At 51.2% G+C, this 20,238-nt stretch overlaps 1 protein-coding gene across 1 annotated transcript in view; it reads right to left on the reverse strand.

The window, feature by feature from the left end:
• The window catches only part of PCSK6 (proprotein convertase subtilisin/kexin type 6), a 182,069-nt gene that overhangs the window by 2,435 nt on the left and 159,396 nt on the right, over nucleotides 1–20,238 (reverse strand). The window contains 6 exon segments of the mRNA XM_055326425.1: nucleotides 738–850; nucleotides 5,478–5,607; nucleotides 10,797–10,900; nucleotides 13,376–13,463; nucleotides 14,989–15,185; nucleotides 16,325–16,427. Coding sequence (XP_055182400.1) covers nucleotides 738–850; nucleotides 5,478–5,607; nucleotides 10,797–10,900; nucleotides 13,376–13,463; nucleotides 14,989–15,185; nucleotides 16,325–16,427 — 735 coding nt within the window.

Below are 20,238 nucleotides of genomic sequence, written 5' to 3' on the forward strand. Positions count from 1 at the left end.
TCCCTCAGGAGTTCATGTCCTCGCAGCCCTTCCTGGTCTCCAGTGGACCTAGGGAACCAGGGCTCATCCACATCACTGATGTTGGGCTTCCCTGTGGGATGTGGGGGCCTCGACTCTGGGCTCTGAGGCTGAGACCCCTCAGGCCTCCTCCTGGCTTTGATCCCCAAGGTTGGGCCTCTCCTCATTATTATTATTATTATTATTATTATTATTATTATATTATTTTAAAGATTTTATTTATTCATTCATGAGAGACACAGGTAGAGAGACACAGGCTTCCATGCAGGGAGCCGGACGTTGAGACTCGATCCCGGGACTCCAGATCAGGCCCTGGGCCGAAGGCAGAGCCAAACCGCCGAGCCACCCGGGCTGCCCCGGCCTCCCCTAAGAGAACTCACCATGCCCAGACCACAAGGGCTTATGGAATGAGTGGGAACAGTACAAGAACAAAATCAGTCTTCTGAGTCACCCAACAAATAGACCAGCAGTAGCTTGGTGGCCAGGATGCCTCCCTGGTCAACATGAGAGGCCTAAAGGGACAGGAGGAAGATGAGAGGTGTCCCCGATGGTCACCCAGAGGAGTGGCCAGCACACCCGTTCAGAGGGACTGCTGTCCCTGTATCTCCTTTTCCTTTCTCTTTGAGCCAGAAGCCAGTGAGCTGAGCACCTCCAAGGACAGCCCCGAGGTCAACCCAGGTGCATCCCCTGGCCCACCCTGCCTCCCCCCCGGTGCTCACCGTTGCTGCACGTGTGGTTGGTGATGCAAGTGTTCCCCAACAATGTGAAGCCCACCTTACACCTGCTACACTTCCTGCTGGAGCCTTCACAGCTCAGGCAGCTCTCGTCACACCTGTGGGAGGACAGAGGTTCACAGCTGCTACTTGGGGAAGGGGCCTGACTGACTGCTTCGGGCACCCCTCCTGGAGCCTCCCTGCCCTCCTGCATTGCACCCGCCCTGCAACTGCATCCATCGTGATGGCTTGAGACCCCAGCCAAGCGTCTGCACATCCTTCCTCCCGTCTGAATGCACTATTGCCCTGGGAGGGTGAAGACCATCAGGGCCTGTCAGCAGGAACATGCCCAAGGGCAGCAGGCAGGCCCAGGTCCCTGTGGCTTCCTGTGGCTCCCTGTGGCTCACCAGGACACCTTCTTGGGACACTGTGGCACCCACTCCACAGGTGATTCCTTAAGCAGTACCAGCACATGCACCCTTGGACAGCTGCCCAGCTCTGATGGCTACAAGGTTGGGACTCAGGGATCGGGTGGGGCAAACTTGATCCTGAAGCTGGCCTGGGGGACTGCTGTTGCCCATCACGCTGAGCATCCTTCACAGTGATACCAGTCTCCCCACAGGGCAGGTGGGCAGGGTGAGGCTTTTCCAGTTCCTGCCCCAGAAATGGGACCCAGGGCTCTTTCTAATGAAGAGTACTGTGACCTCAGGGGAGGGTCGGCACACAAGCCGGCAAGCTACATCCAGCAGTTTTACTGGAACAGTGACTTGCTCAACTATATATCATCTGTGGCTGCTCCTATGATGGCAGAACTGAATAGTCGTGATGGAGACCACAAGGCCTGCCACGCCCAGACTACTTACCACCAAGCCCTCTACAGAGAGAGCTTGCCATCTCTGTCTCAGGGCTTGCATCTTCACCTCACCCTCTCTGGTGGGCTGTACCTGCTGCCTTTTTGGAGTCCAGCTCCTGGTGACTGGGTATCACCGGGCTCTAGCCTGCCATCCACCTTTCCCCCGCCCCCCATGCCAGCTGCAGCCAGAGCAGGCCCTGGAGGTGGCGCTCACGCAGGGTGGGGGTGCATCTGGAGCAGAAACCTGGCTCTGAGGACTCCTGCATCTGCCTTGTGTGGCCAGTTCTTTGCACAGGACATATGCCACCTGCCTAGTCAGTGACTAAATGTCATCAACAAGGATCCTGTAGACTTCTCCCCAAAGCAGCCTTCTGCTGGGTTCTGATTTCACCTGTGATTCTGCCTGCGTGGAGTACCTGGTGGGTCACGCCCTTGGCCTGGATGAGAGGGGGGTTTTATTCTACTAGTGCAGGGTTCCCCCAAACGAGTTCAGGCCCATAGTCTATACTCACAAATGGGTAAATCCCACCGGCAAACTTGTCCTTCTCATGTCTTTCTCCTATAGTGAGAACCTGGCCACTACCCCCATATAACCTGGAGGTGAGGGTGGGGCCTGCTGTGTTGGGACCCTGGTTCTGTGCACTTTGGGGAAACCACTAGGGTCTGGTCCATCCTGCTGTACCTTCTGGTGGCCCAGCCACAGATCCCTGGTGCCACAGCACAAGGGATGACTTCCCTTGGGGATCCCTGGCTTCTTTTATAGATCACCCCTGTAGGACCAGAACTAGGGCCTAGCCTAACTATTCAATGGGAGGAGGGGGGTCAGTCATCCCAAAGCCTGGGGGCCAGTACTCCCAGGCCATGGCCACGGACTGCTTCGATGCAACACTGAGTGGAGCACGCCAAGGTAGAGGACCACCTGCACACAGCTTACCTTCTCCAAATATAAGCTCACCAAGCTCGGGGGGCTCCCTTCTAGCTCCAAGTGGGAATGCAGGTATGTCAGTTTTATATGGCTGTGTAACACACTAACACAAACCTGGCAGCTTAACACAAACACCATTCAGGATCTTCCAGTTCGACAGGCAGAGCCCTGGGCAGGCTCCGAGTAGCTCCCTGCTCAGGGTCTTATGAGGCCCAGGTCAAGGAGTCAGCTTGGCCTGGCCTTGGATGTGGAGGCCCCAGCTCAGGGGAAGAATTGGAAGAATCCAGCATTATGCTGCTCCCAGGGAGGAATGATACCCCTCCAGGTAACACCCCGCCCCCACCCTGCCCACAACTGCCTTGAGGTCCTTGCTTCTCTGAAAGACCCTCTTGGCTCCTTTCTGCCCTGCAGGTAGTCCTCTTAAGGCAGGGAGGGGGCTTTCCAAACATCTCTGGTTCTGTCACTTTCTATGAAACCTACATCCCCCACAAAACACCATGGCAACTTTGCCCTGCCAAAATCTGGAAGGACAGGCATGCCCACTGCAGCCCCTCTTCCATGGCAAGGACCATGTCCTCTTCTTTCTTTTTGCCTTCCTGCTGTTCTGGGTGACCGACAGCAAGTCTTGTCACATTTCAGTCTGGGCACAGAATAAAGCAGAAGGCATGCCTGAAGTCTCTGCCCTGGTGATCACCTGGGAGGGGTGGAGACAGCAGAGAACAGTGGGGAGGACCGGGGGAATGAGAGGCTAGCTTACCACTCAGGCAAGTGCCCCACCGAATTGCTGTCTTCAGAGAGGTCCTTGCTCCCTCTTCTGGGTCCTCTTACTAAGCTTTGGGGGTCTCCAGTGCCTCTTTTGAGATCTTTGTCATGGACTGTTTTACACTTTGGGCCTCAGCTCCACCAGTCTTCTAGGCATCCTGGTTGCCGACCCAGCAGGCCTGAGTCCCAGCCTGGCTTTTCCACAGAGCTGCCCCAGGCCTGCCAGCAGGGGCTTGCCACGGCACTACTCAGCATCCTAAGGCCCGGAGGAGGCCAAACCCAAAAGCTGCTGCTGTCTGAGTGGGGAGAGGCCCTGGAAAACCAAGCAGACCAAGAGTATTCTTCCTTCAGGAGGAATCCACACAGAAGGGGTCTTCGGAGCCAGGGGACTCTAAAGACAGAAGCTTCCTAAAAGGCTGACATTTTACCACCTCAGGGCCTTGGGCAGGGCTCCTCCTGGGTATAGCCCCAGTACTGGCCTCCCCTCTCTAACGGAAAGCTTTCCCTCCTGTGGAGGTAAGCACCCAGGAAGCTCCTGTCCTCTGATGTCCAGGAGGAGCTTGGGGGGCTGCCTACCTCTTGCCTTCTAGGCTAGGGAGGCCATAGTTTTTAGGTACCCCGCAGGGGGCTGGGGGCTACGTTCACGGGGATGCCCAGCATCCTGTGGGAACCTGGGCGTCTGACAAACAAAAGTGATTATCACTTTCATTCCACACTCTTCCTGGGCTGCTGTTCTTAGTACAATTACCCTTGAACCAGTGGGGCTGGTTAAAATGAAACGCTTACTTCAGACACATATGCCGAGGACCCTATGCAGGACTCAGCAAGACTGGGTGAAGGTGGCAAGTTTCCTATTTCAAATCAGCTCAAAAGAGGGGGCTGATGCCTGCACAGATACATAAATCCCTCAGGACCTTCTTCTGTGAGTCAAAAAAGTGCCAGGATTTGGTGGTCTCTCATGGGCTGACTATGGGGTTTTGTTTGTTTGTTTGTTTGCTTGTTTTTGTCTTAAGAGAATAAATTGGAACCCAGAGCAGGTCTCAAACAGCCTGGGGAGGCAACCCCACCACCGGTCCCCAACCAAGAGGAAGACAGGGCAAGGTCTCCCTAGCCCTGTTGTAATATGTGCCTCCAGGGCTCCCTTGTTTTGAATCTGTTTCAGAAGGAAGGCCCCTCCCCCAACCCCACCATCATTATCATCAAGGCCACCTTGCAACATCTCATTATTGCTCTTACCCTGAACGAGACAGGCTGCCCTGCCTGTCCTGGGATTTAGGTTATGAAGTCCTGAGGTAAGGCAATAAATATTCAGCAAGACAAGAGGACACCCCCAAACAAATGGCTTCTTCTTTTCACTGCTCACGTCCAATGAGAAAGGGAAGGAATGCCATAGGGTTGGAAACCACCACACAAGAATGGTGCACGACGCAGACACATATGGGAAAGGAGAGAGGGGTTACAGTGTATGTTCACTGGTTGCACAGGGAATAATTTTAGAATGAGGACATCATCTGAACCTAAATTTTCTCTATCTAATGTAAAATAAAAAAAAGAAAACAACAACACATGGTTTCCTTAATAACCACCAGTGTGAAGGGTTCCTGGGCTGTGGCACAGAGAGCTCCTGTGGACTTGGCTATGAGGATGCAAGTACCACCAGGAAGGCACCTGTGTTTCTGCTTCCTGTCCCATGCCTGGCACTCAAAACTTATTAAATGAACAAAGGAATGAAAGCCACCAACAAACTGTGATCTTGGCCATCACCAACTTCAGAGGTCTCCTCCATCATAAATGGGTCCCAGTACCCCCACTGTACCTGCTGCAACCTCTGCCTTGGTGTGATGTGGCACCCTCCCCCAGCCCCAGGGAAGAGGCCATCAGACTTGGCCCTCTGGCTGTTCCTTTGCTGGCAGAGGCAACCACTATTGTCTGGAAACTTTTTTTTTTTTTAAAGATTTATTCATTTATTTGAGAAAAAGGGAGAGAAAGAGAAAGCATGAGTGGGGGGGTGGGCAGAGGGAGAGGGAGAGAGAGGATCTCAAGCAGACTCCCTGCTGAGCATGGGACTCAGTGTCACAACCCTGAGACCATGACCTGAGCTTAAATCAAAAATTGGATGCTTTACCAACTGAGCCAACCAGGCACCCCATCCATTTCCCAGCAATCTTGGCCCAAGCCAGGAAGACCATCTGAAAGGATTACATACCTTCGGCACACTTTGTGGGGCAAGCCCGGCATCTCCTCTGGGTAGAAACCTTCACCACAGGCCGGCACACATTTCCAGTCTTGGAAGTGGAAGTTTGCCGCACAGTGTATACATTCTTCTCTGCTGGGCCCTGGGAGGTTCAGGGATAGAAGCAGATGTCAGGGACCATCCACCTGTTAACACACTCCGAGCCTGCCACAGTGCCCTGGGGATCTGGGGTATGCTTCAGACACCCCATGTCCACCACTATAGCTAGAGGTCCCAGGTGTCCACCCTATGCCTGCACTGGGCCATCCTTGCCCACATCCCCATTCCATAGGGAGGGATACAGAGGTGTGAGCCAAGCTCAGCCTGCTTCCCACTGCCTGTGCCACGTCTGATGGCCCTGATTCCAAATGCTTCCTTGCCAGCAGGCCTTGGTCCCACTTCTTTTTGCTAGAGGCAACCATGTGTGGCTTGGAACAGTTAAAATATGGCTGCACCAAACTGAGACATCGTGCAAGCACAGAATATATACATACTGGATTCCAAACAGTGTAGAAACAGGATAGAAAACTGCTTGTTTATTTTTTATGTTGACTATATGTTGAAATGATAGTATTTTAGGTACACTGGATTAAATAAGATATGTTATTATACTTATTTCTGCCTATTTCTGTAGGAAATTTACAGTTGTATCAGTGGCTTACATTGGCAGTTTGCATATTTCTTTTGGGCAGATCACCATTGTAGGATGTGGGAAAAGTGACAGAAGGGATTTGGGGGGAATGGTGTTGACAAGTAGTTGGTGTGGATAACCAGGACGACAGAAAACAACTAATGGCTTACAGAGTGGGGGGTAGCAACTCAAAGAGACAAAACCTCCAAATGAAGGCCCAAGAGTCAAGAGGGAGAACCACATGGTTCTCATCAGCCTGAGGCAGACATTGGTCTAGAATGAAGAAACTGTGCTGTCTGCCTGCCTACCTGTCCATTTGTTCATTCATTCATTAAACAGCAAGTAAGCGCTGGTGTCTACTCTGTATAGACTCCTCTTCTCCTCTACTCTGAGGAGCACCCAGTGGGACATCAGAGAGAGCAGCGATGTGGCCACTGGCTGATAGCTTAGGGGGTTGAATAGGGGGAAGAAGTCATCTTAGATGCTTAGGTGATTACAGTCCCTTGTTAAACTTCTTCCTCTAATTTCACTATGGTCTTGGCTGAGGCCTGGCAGCTAAGGCAGTGATATCTGGCTCTCTTCCTGGAGTAGCTTCTGGACTTGGCAGGGGCCTCTTGGCTGTGTCAAGAGAAGATTCCCTTGCAGACAGGGGTCTGTCTGCAAAGTGGTTTCACCAGCCCCAATGCTCGGTGCTCTGGAGGCTGGTTTTCTCTCTCAGAACCACAATGTTAGGCTTGCAAGGGAATTCTGAGCTCATCTAGCATTGTGAGTGGGATGCAGAAGCAGGAACCCTTAGGGGTCACGGAGCCTTTGTAATGAACAGCTGCCCACCCACCTATAGCCTCCATATGGGATGTCCTCCTTCCTTCACTGTGATGCCCCACAAATGTGTAGGGTTTCTGTCCAGTTTATGTTGTTCTAGATGCAAGATCGCTCCTGTGCTTTGGCCACCCCTCCATCATTTATCTCCAGACAGCATCCAGGATTGGCCATTTAGCCTTTGGAAACCCAGGGCCTCAGGAGCTGTGTGGTCCCTGTGGCCGTCTCCACTGGGGCCTTCCCTGCTGAATCCTGTTACTCACATTGCCCTGCCTTGGCCACTAGGGTCCTCAATGTCTAGGAAAGAATACTAGTTTGTATTTGTACAGTTGACCCTTGACCCAACACACAGGTTGGGGCACTAACCCCTCCATGATGTTGAAAATCTACAAATAATTTTGGATTCCCCCAAAACTTAACTACTAATAGCCTACTGTTGACCAGAAGCCTTTCCGATAATATTAAGAGTCAATTACCACGTATTGTGTATGTTATGTGTAGTACAGGCTGCATTCTTACAATAAGTCAGCTGGAGGAAAGAAAATGTTATTAAAAAAATCATAAGAAGAGAAAATACATTTACCATACTGTATTTATCGAAAAAAATCAACATATAAGTGGACCCATGCAGGTCAAACCCACGTTGTTCAAGGGTCAATTGTACTTAGTTAGAAGTTCAACATATTAAACTGTAAAGCAATCAATCATATTCAGCTGGGGAAGAGGATAAAAGTTCTGTAAACAGATGGTGGTGAGCGTCGGGCTTCCGGTGCATGGAGCCTGCTTCTCCCTCTGCCTGTGTCTCTGCCCTCTCTCTCTCTCTCTCTCTCTCTCTCTCTCTCTCTGTGACTATCATAAATAAATAAAAATTTAAAAAAAGAAAAAAAAAACAGATGGTGAGGTGCAATGCAAATGTACTTAATGCCATTGATGTGTACACTTAAAAACGGTTAATCTGGTAAAACTTGATGATTATGGATATTTTGCTGCAATTAAAAAAACCTAATTAAACACAAATTTTCAGGCAGCCCCTTTGGCTCAGTGGTTTAGCGCCACCTTCAGTCCAAGGCGTGATCCCGGAGACCTGGGGTCAAGTCCCCTGTCAGGCTCCCTGCATGGAGCCTGCTCCTCCCTCTGCCTGTGTCTCAGCTTCTCTCTCTCTCTCTCTGGGTCTCTCATGAATAAATAAATAAAATCTTTTTAAAAACACACACACACATTTTTCTGGACAAACTATTTTCACAATTACCAAAAACTATGAACTTTATAACCCAAAAAGTCTCTTAAGGATTCTGGCCAATCCCAAGTCTTTACAGGCTTCAGACACTTGAACAGCACCCACAGATCCTAACTTTAACAGCAGGATGGGTTTTGCTTATTTGGGACTCGATACATCATTTGTGGGGCTGACTGCAAAGTGAACATGAGGGGTACTTGCTCCAAAGGCAGAAGAATGTGCCATAAAGGGTACTGATATAACATACTTTCCTTGCTTCTGCAATCTCTCTATGCAGCTGTCATGATGCTTTTATCTGCTATTTCAAGCCTTTCTCCCTTGGGCAGAGGCCTGAGGAAGGGATGCCCAAGGTAAGGGCCGACCCTCACAACGACATGGGGTGCCACCCCTCAGCTAATCAGGCATATGCTTTATCCGCTGCTCAGTGTTGACCAATGTGCCATGCCCCAGCTGGGGACAAGTTGAACCAGGTACCTCTCTGTCCCAAAGGTACAGCAACCCACAGCTATCAGGCAACTCCAACGAGTCACACCCTCCATACCAAGACGCTGGGTATGTGGACCAGGAAATTGGCAAGATGCTTATTTCCAGCCAGTCGCCCACCAAATGCCCTGGGGGCACTGCCAGTCCCGGGTGGAGACATGCCACCAGGCCCACTCTGCACTTGCACCTGACCACAACCCTGCCCATGACCATGTCCAGGCCCCTGTCCTAGGGATGGGCAGCAGTAATCACTGACTGGGGGCAGGGAGGGGAAGGCTCAGTGGGCGAGGCCCTTAAGGGGGTGGAATGCTGACAACAGCTACTTCAGACACAAACTCACTTCTGATGCGGAGCAAAAAACCTCCAGGCAACTCAGAGCTGAGAAGTGGGGGGTGGTCGCATGCAACTCAGGAGCTTAGGAAGAAGCCAGGCAGGCAGGCACAAGGAGGAAGAGAGGACCACCCCACCCCCTTCTGCCAAGACAGCCTTAGACCTGCACACCACTGAATTAAATGCCTGAAGTGACAGAGAAGCCACTGGGTTGAGATGAGAGAAACTGAGCAACTCTGTAAAGCTGTTTGCAACAGGCTGTCTGGGGACGTGTAAATGAAAATTGAATTATTGAAATCAAAAGCATTGTAAAGGCACATTTCTGAATTTTACGGATTTGAGTGACTATGAAATTTAAATAAGTAACATTAGCCATGCTCCTTAATCAACCTGGGGTAAACAAGAAGACAAAGGAAACAAATAATAAAAACGAGAGCAAAAGAATAAGAGGGCAAAGGGCTAGGAAAAACAACTGAACTGCTGGTGGCTGAGAATGCTTCCAAATGCAGAGCTCCTGCTCCCGTGGGCTTGTCCCAGGAGGCGTCGCAGGAAGGCACAGCTCCTGTAGGCTTTGGGGGCACTGGCCTTTGCCACAGCCCCACTTCCTCTGGCACGTCCATGCCTAGGAAGCACAGCCTGCCCACAGGGGGCTCACTTGGCCACAGGGGATGGGGTGTGGGGGGGCAGGTGGGGGAGGCTGTGCCACTCCTGCCAAGTGCTGGATCAAGAGGGAGGGTCAAGAGAAGACTTCACCTAAAATGAATCCAAGCCCACAAACTCATAATGCACTTCAACATCTAATGCAAATAACTCTGCAAACAGGAAATCCCATAAAACGAACACATTCTCTGCTCTTCTGCATAAAAACGGTGCCTGGGAGACATCTGTGCTATAATCTTTGTAGGAAATTATAATACACATAAAACTGTTTATAGAAGTCTTTTCCTCTTTGAATAAAATGTTCCAAATAAGTGAAGTTAGGTACAAAGAAGAAAGACTATGTTTTTAAAAAGGCTCCTTCACTTCACCACCAGGATCTGCCCCCATTTTTCTGAATCTTTATAGTCTTGCATCCAAGGCAGTGTCTTTCTGCAGAGAGGGCTGAGCTTCAGGCAAAGCAGCTCCTGAGCAGTTCAGCTTCCTTATGTGGCCCCCAAGCATCCGTCTCCTGGCTGGGTTTCTAATGCCTGGAAACCCGGGCTGGCTCATTAAAGGGTTTTAACGATTTTCCTTTATTTTGAATTTTTTAAATTGTGATGAAAGGAACAGAACATCAATTTGCCATATTAACCATTTTTTTTTAATTTTTATTTATTTATGATAGTCACAGAGAGAGAGAGAGAGAGGGGCAGAGACATAGGCAGAGGGAGAAGCAGGCTCCATGCACCGGGAGCCCGACGTGGGATTCGATCCCGGGTCTCCAGGATCGCGCCCTGGGCCAAAGGCAGGCGCCAAACCGCTGCGCCACCCAGAGATCCCCATATTAACCATTTTTAAGTGTACAGTTCAGTGGCATGAAATACATCCATGCTGTCAGGCAACCATCACCACCATTCATCTTCAAAACTTTTTCATCTCCCCAAACTGAAACTCTATACCCATTAAACACTAATTTCCCCCTCCCCCACCGAGTCTCCTGGAAGGGCCCCTATGATTTAATGTTGCAATACCCAGCGAAGCCCTTGGAATCCTAGGGCTTTCCTGGCTTCAGGACAGTTGGCCTAGAGTCCATGACCCAGGTCCCAATCGTCTGGCATAATGAAAGCAAGGCCCCTACAGGCGATGAACTCACCCACACAGGTTTGGCAGGTGTGATGGCATTCCCCACATTTGATTAGCTCAGAATCAAAGTAGGTGCCCGGTTCACAGTCCGGAATGCAGCTGCCCCGTGCAAGGCTGTTGAAAGGGGAAAAAAAAAAAAAAGGGCATGTTTTCATATCCCTTCCCAAATTCTAATTAAATTACAATTTGCCTGCAATCACCTTTCATGAGAGGAAAGGAAAGTCGCTAAAGCATGGTTCTTTGTGTTACTTGAGGTTCCAAGCTCATGAAAGCAGGGGAAAAGTGGTCCTGAAGCCAGCTGGAGGCCCAGCAAGAAGGAATGCCCCAGACCTGAAAGCAGAGCCTCTTCGGAGTCCAGGTGACCTTGGAAATTCCCTGGGGCCTTGGTCCTGGTGCAAGATTACACGGTGTTTGATACACATGTAGCAAGCTGTCTGCCATTAGACACCAGGGGACAAGTGCTCTGGGGTGTTAGCAAGATCCAGAGAATCCTGTTAGTGGTGAGATGTCAGGGGGTCTGAAAGCCTCTAGGCATCGATGGTGGATGCCCGCTCAGGGCTCCAGGGCCCCTGAGACTGGCAGTTCAATCCAGTCTTTAGTAAGTGATGTTTCCCTTCAAACCCTTCCCACATTTATCCCCCTAAAGAGATGGATGGCCGCGACTCAGCAGCTCGGCTGCTCTCACTGCTTTAACGTGACAGCGATGATTTGAAGCCACAGCTTAAAAGGATATTGGGCAATAAAAGGAAGCTTTCTGTGGATTATGGCTGACGATGTTTTCAGAGTTTGCGTGCCTCTCTGAATGCCTGTCATGGCTGGAACAGCTGCACCAGTCCGTGTGACTACTCTTTGGCAGGCATTTTTGGTCTGTGACACTCTTCCTGACCTGAGCAGCTGACCTCCTTTCCCCTACAGGACCCACAGGACCCAGAAAACAGCTCCTGGGACTCCCTAGCGCTCCCAAGGCAGAGAGCAAGTTCCAGTGGGTTGGACCCACAAAGCTTCCCCACCACCCCTGACACCTGCTTGGGGTTTGGGAGCCCGGGGTGGGGGGTGCCATCACAGCTGCCTGTTCCAGGCCACCAGCTGTGGCCACCAGCTCAATGCCACTGTTCCCTTTGGAGACCTCCTTCCTTGACTGCTTCATCCTCCTCCTATTAATCCTGCCTTGTCCAGCTAGCGAGTTTACATGACCACAGGCATGATGTGAGAGTCTGGGGGGGTCCTGCTTCCCTTTCCTCTCCCCTGACTCCTGGAAGCTTGGGCCATGGACCCTCTTCTTCTGATCTTCTCTGTGACCTGGAGGAGTAAGGGCAGGCTAAGGGGAACCCCATGAAGGCAGCGTCATTACACTTCCTCAGAAAGTCTCTCTCCCCAGTGACTACAATGGGAGCAGTATGATCAACATTGCAGGGTGCCTAGGCAGCAGGTTAAGCATCTGCCTTCTGCTCAGGTCTTGATCTCAGAGTCCTGGGACAGAGCCCCATGTCAGGCTCCCTGCTCTGAGGGGAGTCTTTCCCTCCCCCTCCCCCTCTTTGTGCACACTCCTTTGCTCTTTCTCAAATAAAATAAAAAAAAAATCATTTCAAAGTCCTAGGTTGCTGTGAAGATTTAAATGAGGCAGTATTGATGACAGCACCTGGAATAAGTACTGGTAAAATTTTTCTCATTCCTACTTAGTCCAAAAACATTCAGCTTTGCTGGTGAATTCCAGCTCTGTCAGCATCCTCATCACCTGGGAACCTGTTAGACATGCAGAGTGGCAGGCTCTGCTCAGAGCTGCTGGAGCAGAATCTGCATTTTAACAAGAGCCCTGGTGATTCTTTGCATGCACTTGTAGGGGCGGGGGAGGGGGGGAGGAGGGCACTGCTCTTGGTGACCCTTCCCTTTCTTCCCTGGTTCTAGTCCCTGGACTCTGGGTGTGTTCATGGCATAGTTTCGAATAGTATGTTTTCTAAGCTCTAGACAGTAATTTGGAGGCAGGGGTAGTATATCTTTGGTTGCTTTAAATGGGCTAAGCAAACATTTCAAAATCTTCCAACAAAAATCATTAACCCAGTAAAATGTTTTTAAAGCAGACGTGTGATGAGCTTGGTGGAAGAGGGAAAACCAGGAATCTAAAAAGCATCCCGAGGGAGTGAGCTCCCAGAGCGGGAAGGAGATACCGGAGCCAGGAAAAAAGATAGTGAAGGCAGAAAATGGAGAGGGGGCAAGGGGCTTTGCAATGGGGCAGACTGGAAGGGGCACAGGAGGGCATGCTATTACTGGTGCTTAAAAACAGGAGCTCCGTTAGAATCTTCACCTTTCCAGCAGCCACCCTGCTTTATATGATAGGGTTGCTTCTTGCTTTCACCATTCCCCAAGTTCTGCATAAGTGGTAGAGATTTTGCCTTTCCTCTAACTTTCAATTTTAAACATCTCCAAGTGGAGTTTCTACAGACTCAGACTCTTTACCCTGAAGGGCTTTGGGCCTTTGCTTTGATCTTTTAGGAAAAAGTTGCCAAAACTTCGTAAAACAGTGACAGAAACAAATAAACACCACAGACACTCTGCTGTTCTTCTTCTTCGGGTCTGAAGGCAGGGTTTTACCTGAATCCTTCTTTACAGACAATACATCTTTCTGGTTCATCAACACACTTTTTACAGCTTGGGTGGCATTTAAGGCAATTTTTCTGACCTGGAGGAAAAAGATGAGGAGGAGAGAAGGGGGAAGAAGAGATGTGAATCCATTCTGGGCAAGGAAGACTGGCATTTCAAAGCAGCATTGATAGAACAGCTTGTCACCGGTGTCCGCCTCCAGGCAGGACGATGGAGTAATAAAACAGCCAGAGGTCATGGCCAGACCGCAGGCCCACGTGTGGGATCACAGGTGTCTCTCCTCTCCTTTCTGGAGTAAATTAAAGCCCTTACACAACCTCGAGGCTTTGGAGGTGGGCCCTTTCCAGAGGAGACACGCTCTGCTTCTGTTTATTTCAACCGGGAACGAAACCAGTTCCTGGCTGATGGAGCAGAGATTAATCAGGTGTAAGTCTTCATAAGAAAAAAAAAGTGACTGGGTGCAGCCTGCAGAGGCCTCACAGCTCTCCGCTGGTGCCTTCACAGGGGACTTTACTGAAGACTTGGTAGTTACAAACACAGACATAAATCTATGACGCCCATCACACCTAGGTTAATGCTGGGAGAATTTTGCCTGTTATTATCTGGTCTTTCCTTCTGGCACGTCATCGACGCCACCTTGTGTCTGGGCCTGGAAGCGAGGGCTGCTTGCTACCCCTTTGGGTCCCCTCCTAGGGCCCCCATAGGTGGCATGACACACACGCAGCAGGTGTTCAGGCAGGACACTGGATCACTGAGGGTGGCTGATTCTTGCTTTGGGAGCAGGGTGGGGATGAAGGAACCTCAACCCGGAAAACAGGTCTGGCTGGCAGCCTAGGGCAGGTGTTTGCAAAGGCTGTGAAATGCATCTTGCCAGATGATTGGGTTTTTTTTTCCTCTAAAGACATTCCGGTTATTCGGTGGCTTTGTATGTCTTTAAAGACTTCCTGGCTCCTTCTCTATAGGAGGAACTGTAACGTCATAGGCTGGATAGCAAGGGCCTCTGTGGGAAGGCTGTGACCTACGCAAATCACCAACGTCAAAACAGTAGCTTCTTTGAACTTGAGAACTAGCCTCCATCTGTTTAACCCAGACCCTGTCTTTTGCCTCTTCTGTGGCTTCGGTGAAATGCAGGCATGGGTCCTGGGCCCCAGAGTCTCACCCATCCACCCACCTTCCTGGGCCTGGTAGAATGGCAGGACACCTGGCACACCTGGCTTTGCTGCTCTGAGTTCAAGTTCCGCCCGTGCCATTACTAGTTAGGGGCCCTCTGCCACCTCTCAGCTTCGTTTCCCCATCTGTAAGACCAGGAAAGCATCACCCACCTCATAGGGGTGTGGTCACTACCTGTAAAATGTGCCACAAAGATCAATGCATCTCTTCTGAGCCTAATTAACTCTGGCCAGTAGGCTCCTTTTTGTTTTTGAAGAACTGAAAACCTTCTGCCCATACTCGATTCCCGAGTTCAGCTCAGCAGTTCTTCCTAGGAAGGGCCTTCTCCCAATTTCGACTACCAGGTCCATAAGCTGGTGCCAGATTCCCTCTCTGATCCCAGCTCCGAGAGGGGGGCTGACTCATCATTCCTACCCACACAGACATGCACTTACTTTCGTCAGCATAAAATCCAGCAGGACAGAACGTCACACAGGTGTTCATCTCCTGATGGTGATAGAACCCGCGGCGGCAGGACAGGCACTGGGTTGGGCTCCTGCCCGAGCAGGTCTCACACCCCTTGTAGCACCGGCGACATCGTCTTGCTGCTGTGTCCCCAAAATAGCCCAGAGGGCACACGCTCACGCATTTCCTGTGGGAGCAGGAGCCACAAGAGGACCTTTCCAAATCACCCCCACCACTACCCTTAAAGCCCGCAGCACTGCCGGGACCTGGGGGGCAGGGCAGCTAGCTGGAGAGGAAATTCTAGCTGGCCTCTGCAAATCCCCACCCCACCCCTGGTCAGCAAAACTCAGAGGGAAGCAAAGGCCCCAAGGGTGAAGGTTAAATCACTGATGCCCCTTGTCCTGGGGAACACACGGAGAGATTACTAAGTACATAGGAGAGGGTCCCAGACTTGCATAAGATTCCGGGAAGAGTTGCCTTTTAAAGTCTCCCCAGAGGAGGTGCTCGGTGGCACCCGGATGATGATATTTGACTTTTGGAATATTTACCTCTGGTAAAGCCTCACGGCTGATGCCCCTGGGGAGCTAGTCTCACTGGCAGTGAGTAAAAGCAGCAGGCTGGCTGCCTTCATAAGGCGAGGGTGAGTGTGGCTGTGTTTGGGAGCTCCGGGATGGCAGGAAGGTCATGCCCGGCCTTGTGTCACCATGTGTGGTCACACCACCAACTGGGCATTCAGGGATGGGAGCCCCCCCAGGCTGGGCCCGATGGGCTTTTAGAACAGTCCTGACCTCTATTGTGACATTTGTTTATAGGTCCCAAGTGGCCAGCCTTGGCATACTCAGGATGACCCATTTTTGTTTAACCAAATGGCTAGAAAACATTTTATAAGCACAGATACCACACTGCCACAGCTTTTGATTTCTCTCTCACAGGCATGAATTACTCATGTGATGAGGACAAAAAGGTACTCAAACTTGGGCAACTTGGGTGGCTCAGCGCTTTAGCACTGCCTTCAGCCCAGGGCCTGATCCTGGAGACCCAGGATCGAGTCCCACGTCAGGCTCCCTGCATGGAGTCTGCTTCTCCCTCTGCCTGTGTCTCTCATGAATAAATAAATAAAATCTTTAAAAAAAAAAAAAAGGTACTCAAACTTATACAACCCCAAAGCAGTAAATCTCAGTGGAATTTCCTTTTCAGGGGGGTATTACATTAATTCATAATTAAGGCACCAGGCTGTGGGGTGCTAAGAACATAGCTGGAAATAGGTCACCTTAGCACCCCTCTGAGGGGCTCCAGGACATGCAGTCAGAAGCCCCAGCCCTTTACCTGCTGGTCTTGACGTTCCCCAAGCTGAAGTGGACACAGTTCAGGCACTGGTCTGCTTTGGGGCCGTCACAGCCCTTGTCACCACACTCCGGATGGCACATACCTTAAAGAAACAAGCATTTCCTTTCACCCATAGAGATGCTTTATCCATCAAATGCAGTCCCCTAAGACCCTGTGTCTGAGTCTCCCAGCCTCAGAGGGGCAAGAGAAGCTTTCCTGGGGAATGGTGGGGCCACTGAGGCTGCACGACCAGACACTCAGCTGCACGCAGTGCCCACCCCCACAGCAACCTGGCTATGCTGAGAGCTGACCCTAACTCAGCTCTGACACTCTGACCCAGTGTCAGAGGTTCTGATGACTCAAATGGCAGTGCAAGAGAAAGGAAAAGAGCTAGGTGTAGGTGGGGACCCGGATGCACAAGGAGATGAGCAGTGTGAGATACCAGGAGAGAGGTCCAGAACACCCTTCTTCAGGGCAAAACCCTGCATTGGAGGTCGTGATCTTGGGACCAGCCAATTCTCTTGATTTCCAAGGTGAAGGACCAGGCAACTCAGTATGGGGCATTGAGCATATCAGGCAAGCTGCTGCCAAGCAGTGATGACCTGACAGGAATTAAGCAGGAAAAGTGGAGGAGAGGATGCCCTACATGCATTGGTGGGAACAGGATGGATTTGCAAGCTCAAGGCCACCGGGAGCTGCAGTTCCCCGGTGGGGAGAGGATGGGCAGGGCTGGCCTCACACATGGACTGGGCCCTTTCCTGCAAACCTTTTGGGCTTCCCTCCCACTTGGGCCACCCTGTCTTCTTCCAAGTCCCCTGTGATCCCCAAATTCTGACCCAGGGCCTGTGTGTTGTTGGACCAGCAATGGAGAGAAATACGGGGAGCTGGGTGGACTCCAGCAAGACTCACTCTTGCAGGCATGCCACACAGAGAAGCCCAGTTAGAAATGCCTGGTGTCGGGATCCCTGGGTGGCGCAGCGGTTTGGCGCCTGCCTTTGGCCCGGGGCGCGATCCTAGAGACCCAGGATCGAATCCCATGTCGGGCTCCCGGTGCATGGAGCCTGCTTCTCCCTCTGCCTCTCTCTCTGTGACTATCATAAATAAATAAAAATTAAAAAAAAAAAAAAAAGAAATGCCTGGTGTCCCATGCCTGGGTGGGGCAGGTCCACAGGTATCCCCTTCACCGTGCCTAAAGAACGTGACCACAGCACGCTGAGGAACACCACTGCAGTGAGACCCCTGCCTGCCTTAACCTCTGGGCAATGGCTTCAGAAAACCTCCCCGTGTGGGGAGGGGCCCAGTGGGGTGTTATGAGGGCTTTTGGGTCTTCAGAAGAAAAAAAAGCCTTCTGTAAGGTTCGAGTGCTTGGAAGGGGTGGGAAGCGAGTTCAGAAGCAAAAGAAGAGGTGATCTGCTGGCCACCAGCATTTCATGGAGATGCAGGCAAAGACAAAAGTCCCCATTCTCTGCTGCTCACAATGGGTCTTTGCTGAGATGCACAAAGCCCTCTTCATTCGTCCTTAAAGGGCCTGCAGACCTTCCTAGTGTTAGACCCGGTTTATTTTGCTTCCCTCCCCGAAGGTTTATGGTTGTTGATATTTCCAAAGTTTTCATTGTGGGTCCCACTGTGAACCCCTTTCAAAGCTGCGTTCATCCCCAGGAGCATGCTGGGCTGGGGTAGGGGAGGGCTCTGGAGTTGGTGCCTCAAGTCTCAGTTAAAGCACAGGGCCTGATGTGCCCAGAGCTTATCACCGAACCCACCCTCACCCCCACCCCTTTCCCCAGCTCCAGACTGTTGGGCTATTTTGCAGTCTGTCATGCTGAAGACATATGAGTTAGACTACTGGGCTCCGACCTTCCCACCCTGCTCCTCCTGCAGTGGCCCTGAGGATACACCACGTTAAGGACCAGCTGCCTTCTGTACTGATTTCTCCTAAAGGCCAAGGGAAGCAGCAGGTCTGTCTTGTTTGATAAAATAAAGGAAATCTGGCAGGAACAGGGAGGAGACAGACCAATTTCCCCCACTCTTTCCTGGCACCAGACCCAGGAGCTCCACAAGACAGGATCTGGACTAGGGCGTTTACTGCTACATTCCCAGCACCTAGAAAGGCATTTGGCATAGGGCAGGTGCCCAATAAATATTTGCTGAGTGGCTCAAGGGTGATAGAATGGATGAAAGAAGAGTGGGTGGAAATTGGGGAACATCCACAAACAGAAGGTTCTAGAATGTCCCAAGAGAAGGATAGTGTTAGGGAAGGCCTAGTTCATGGTATTTGGACTGGACTTTGCCCTCTTCCTCCCTCCTGAGGCCTCTCTGTGGTGGAGAGTTTAGTTAATAACCTCAAGGGAGTCCTGTTCAAGGCTGGGGTCCACCCAACATTGAAGGCAGCAAAACCCCGACCTGGCATTGGGCATCTAGCTAACTGGCTGGGTGCAGCCCCCAGTGAATAGGCTCAGATGAGTATCTATAAGCACCCTCTAGTTCGGCCATCTACTGTGAGTTGTCTCTCAAAAAGCCCAGTGTCAAGATTCACCCCTTAATGAAGTGTTCTCGGATTCAATCTACTCGGCTGGCTGTCTTAACCCACTCACTCCATCATTCCTAAGATTATGAGTCTTTTTTTTTCCCCCCGAATGCTGTAATGCATTCCTGGGGTGAGCATCTATTCCCAGAGCTCCAGATATGAGGGGAGCCATGATTCATGCACTGACTAGCTGTTGACCCCCCATCTACACGGTGTTAGAACAACACAGGCTCATTTGAAACCTCTACCTTAAATCTTTCATGAAGAAAACCCAGGAGTGAGAAAACCTTACAAACAAATGTTAGAAAGCAGCTTGGGTGTTCTAGAAGGCCTTTGTCATTAGGTGGTGCTTCGACCAGTGTCTGGAGGAACAGAAGGACTTACTAAGTATCATGATCTTTCCCCTGACATTCCAGGAAAAGTGGGCTAGAACCTCACGGGCAAAACGTTAGACATGAAGCCGATTGCAGGGGCAGAGGTGCTTGACTGCACACAAGAGTTGTGGATGAAGGGATCCCTGGGTGGCTCGGAGGGATCCCTGGGTGGCTTGGCAGTTTAGGGCCTGCCTTCGGCCCAAGGCATGATCCTGGAGTCCAGGGATCAAGTCCCACATCAGGCTCCCCGCAGGGAGCCTGTTTCTCCCTCTGCCTGTGTCTCTGCCTCTCTCTCTTTCAGGAATAAATAAATAAAATCTTAAAAAAAAAAAAAAAAAAAGAGTTGTGGATGAGAATGCCAAACTTCACTGCAGGTCTGGTCTCCCTCCTGACAGCCTGTAACCTGGGCCTCAGTGCTCCTGGGCAAGGGCTGATGTGCCCTAAGTCTATGACCCGACACGGTACTGTACTGGACATGTTACGTGTCCTGCATATTAACTCCCCTGTGCCTGTTGAGCTGTCCTGGAAAGTGTCCAGGCAAAGGCTGCAGGGGCTCTTGGCTTCCCTCAGTCCTGTGTGGCTGACCACACTGTCCCCAGCCATCCTTGGCCCATGCACCCTGCCTTCCTGAAGCTTGGGCTTCCCTTCATCTTCATGACCAGTCCTTCCCTTGAGGCCACTCTTTTGTAGCAGCCTAAGCACCTCCCCAGGGCCTGCCACCATCCTCACTCCCCAGCCCCCCTACCTGGAATCACCTAGCATGGCCTCCAAGCACCCCCAGACCTGCTGAATCTGCCTCTAGGATGTATGGGTTACTGGGGTGGCCTCACTCACTGCCATGCCCAGTACTCACCAGGGGCTCTAGCTATTCCTCAGACCCCAGGCGGCTCTGTCCCAGCATGCAGGCCATCGCCACAGGCTCTCCAACTTTACCTCAGCCACTCATGTTTCCCTGGCACCCTCCATGGCCATGCAGCTACCGCACTTCCTTCCTGCTGGACCTGCCAGCCTCCCAA

This window comes from Nyctereutes procyonoides, unplaced genomic scaffold (genome assembly GCF_905146905.1).
Source record: "Nyctereutes procyonoides isolate TBG_1078 unplaced genomic scaffold, NYPRO_anot_genome, whole genome shotgun sequence".
Lineage (NCBI taxonomy): Eukaryota > Metazoa > Chordata > Mammalia > Carnivora > Canidae > Nyctereutes > Nyctereutes procyonoides.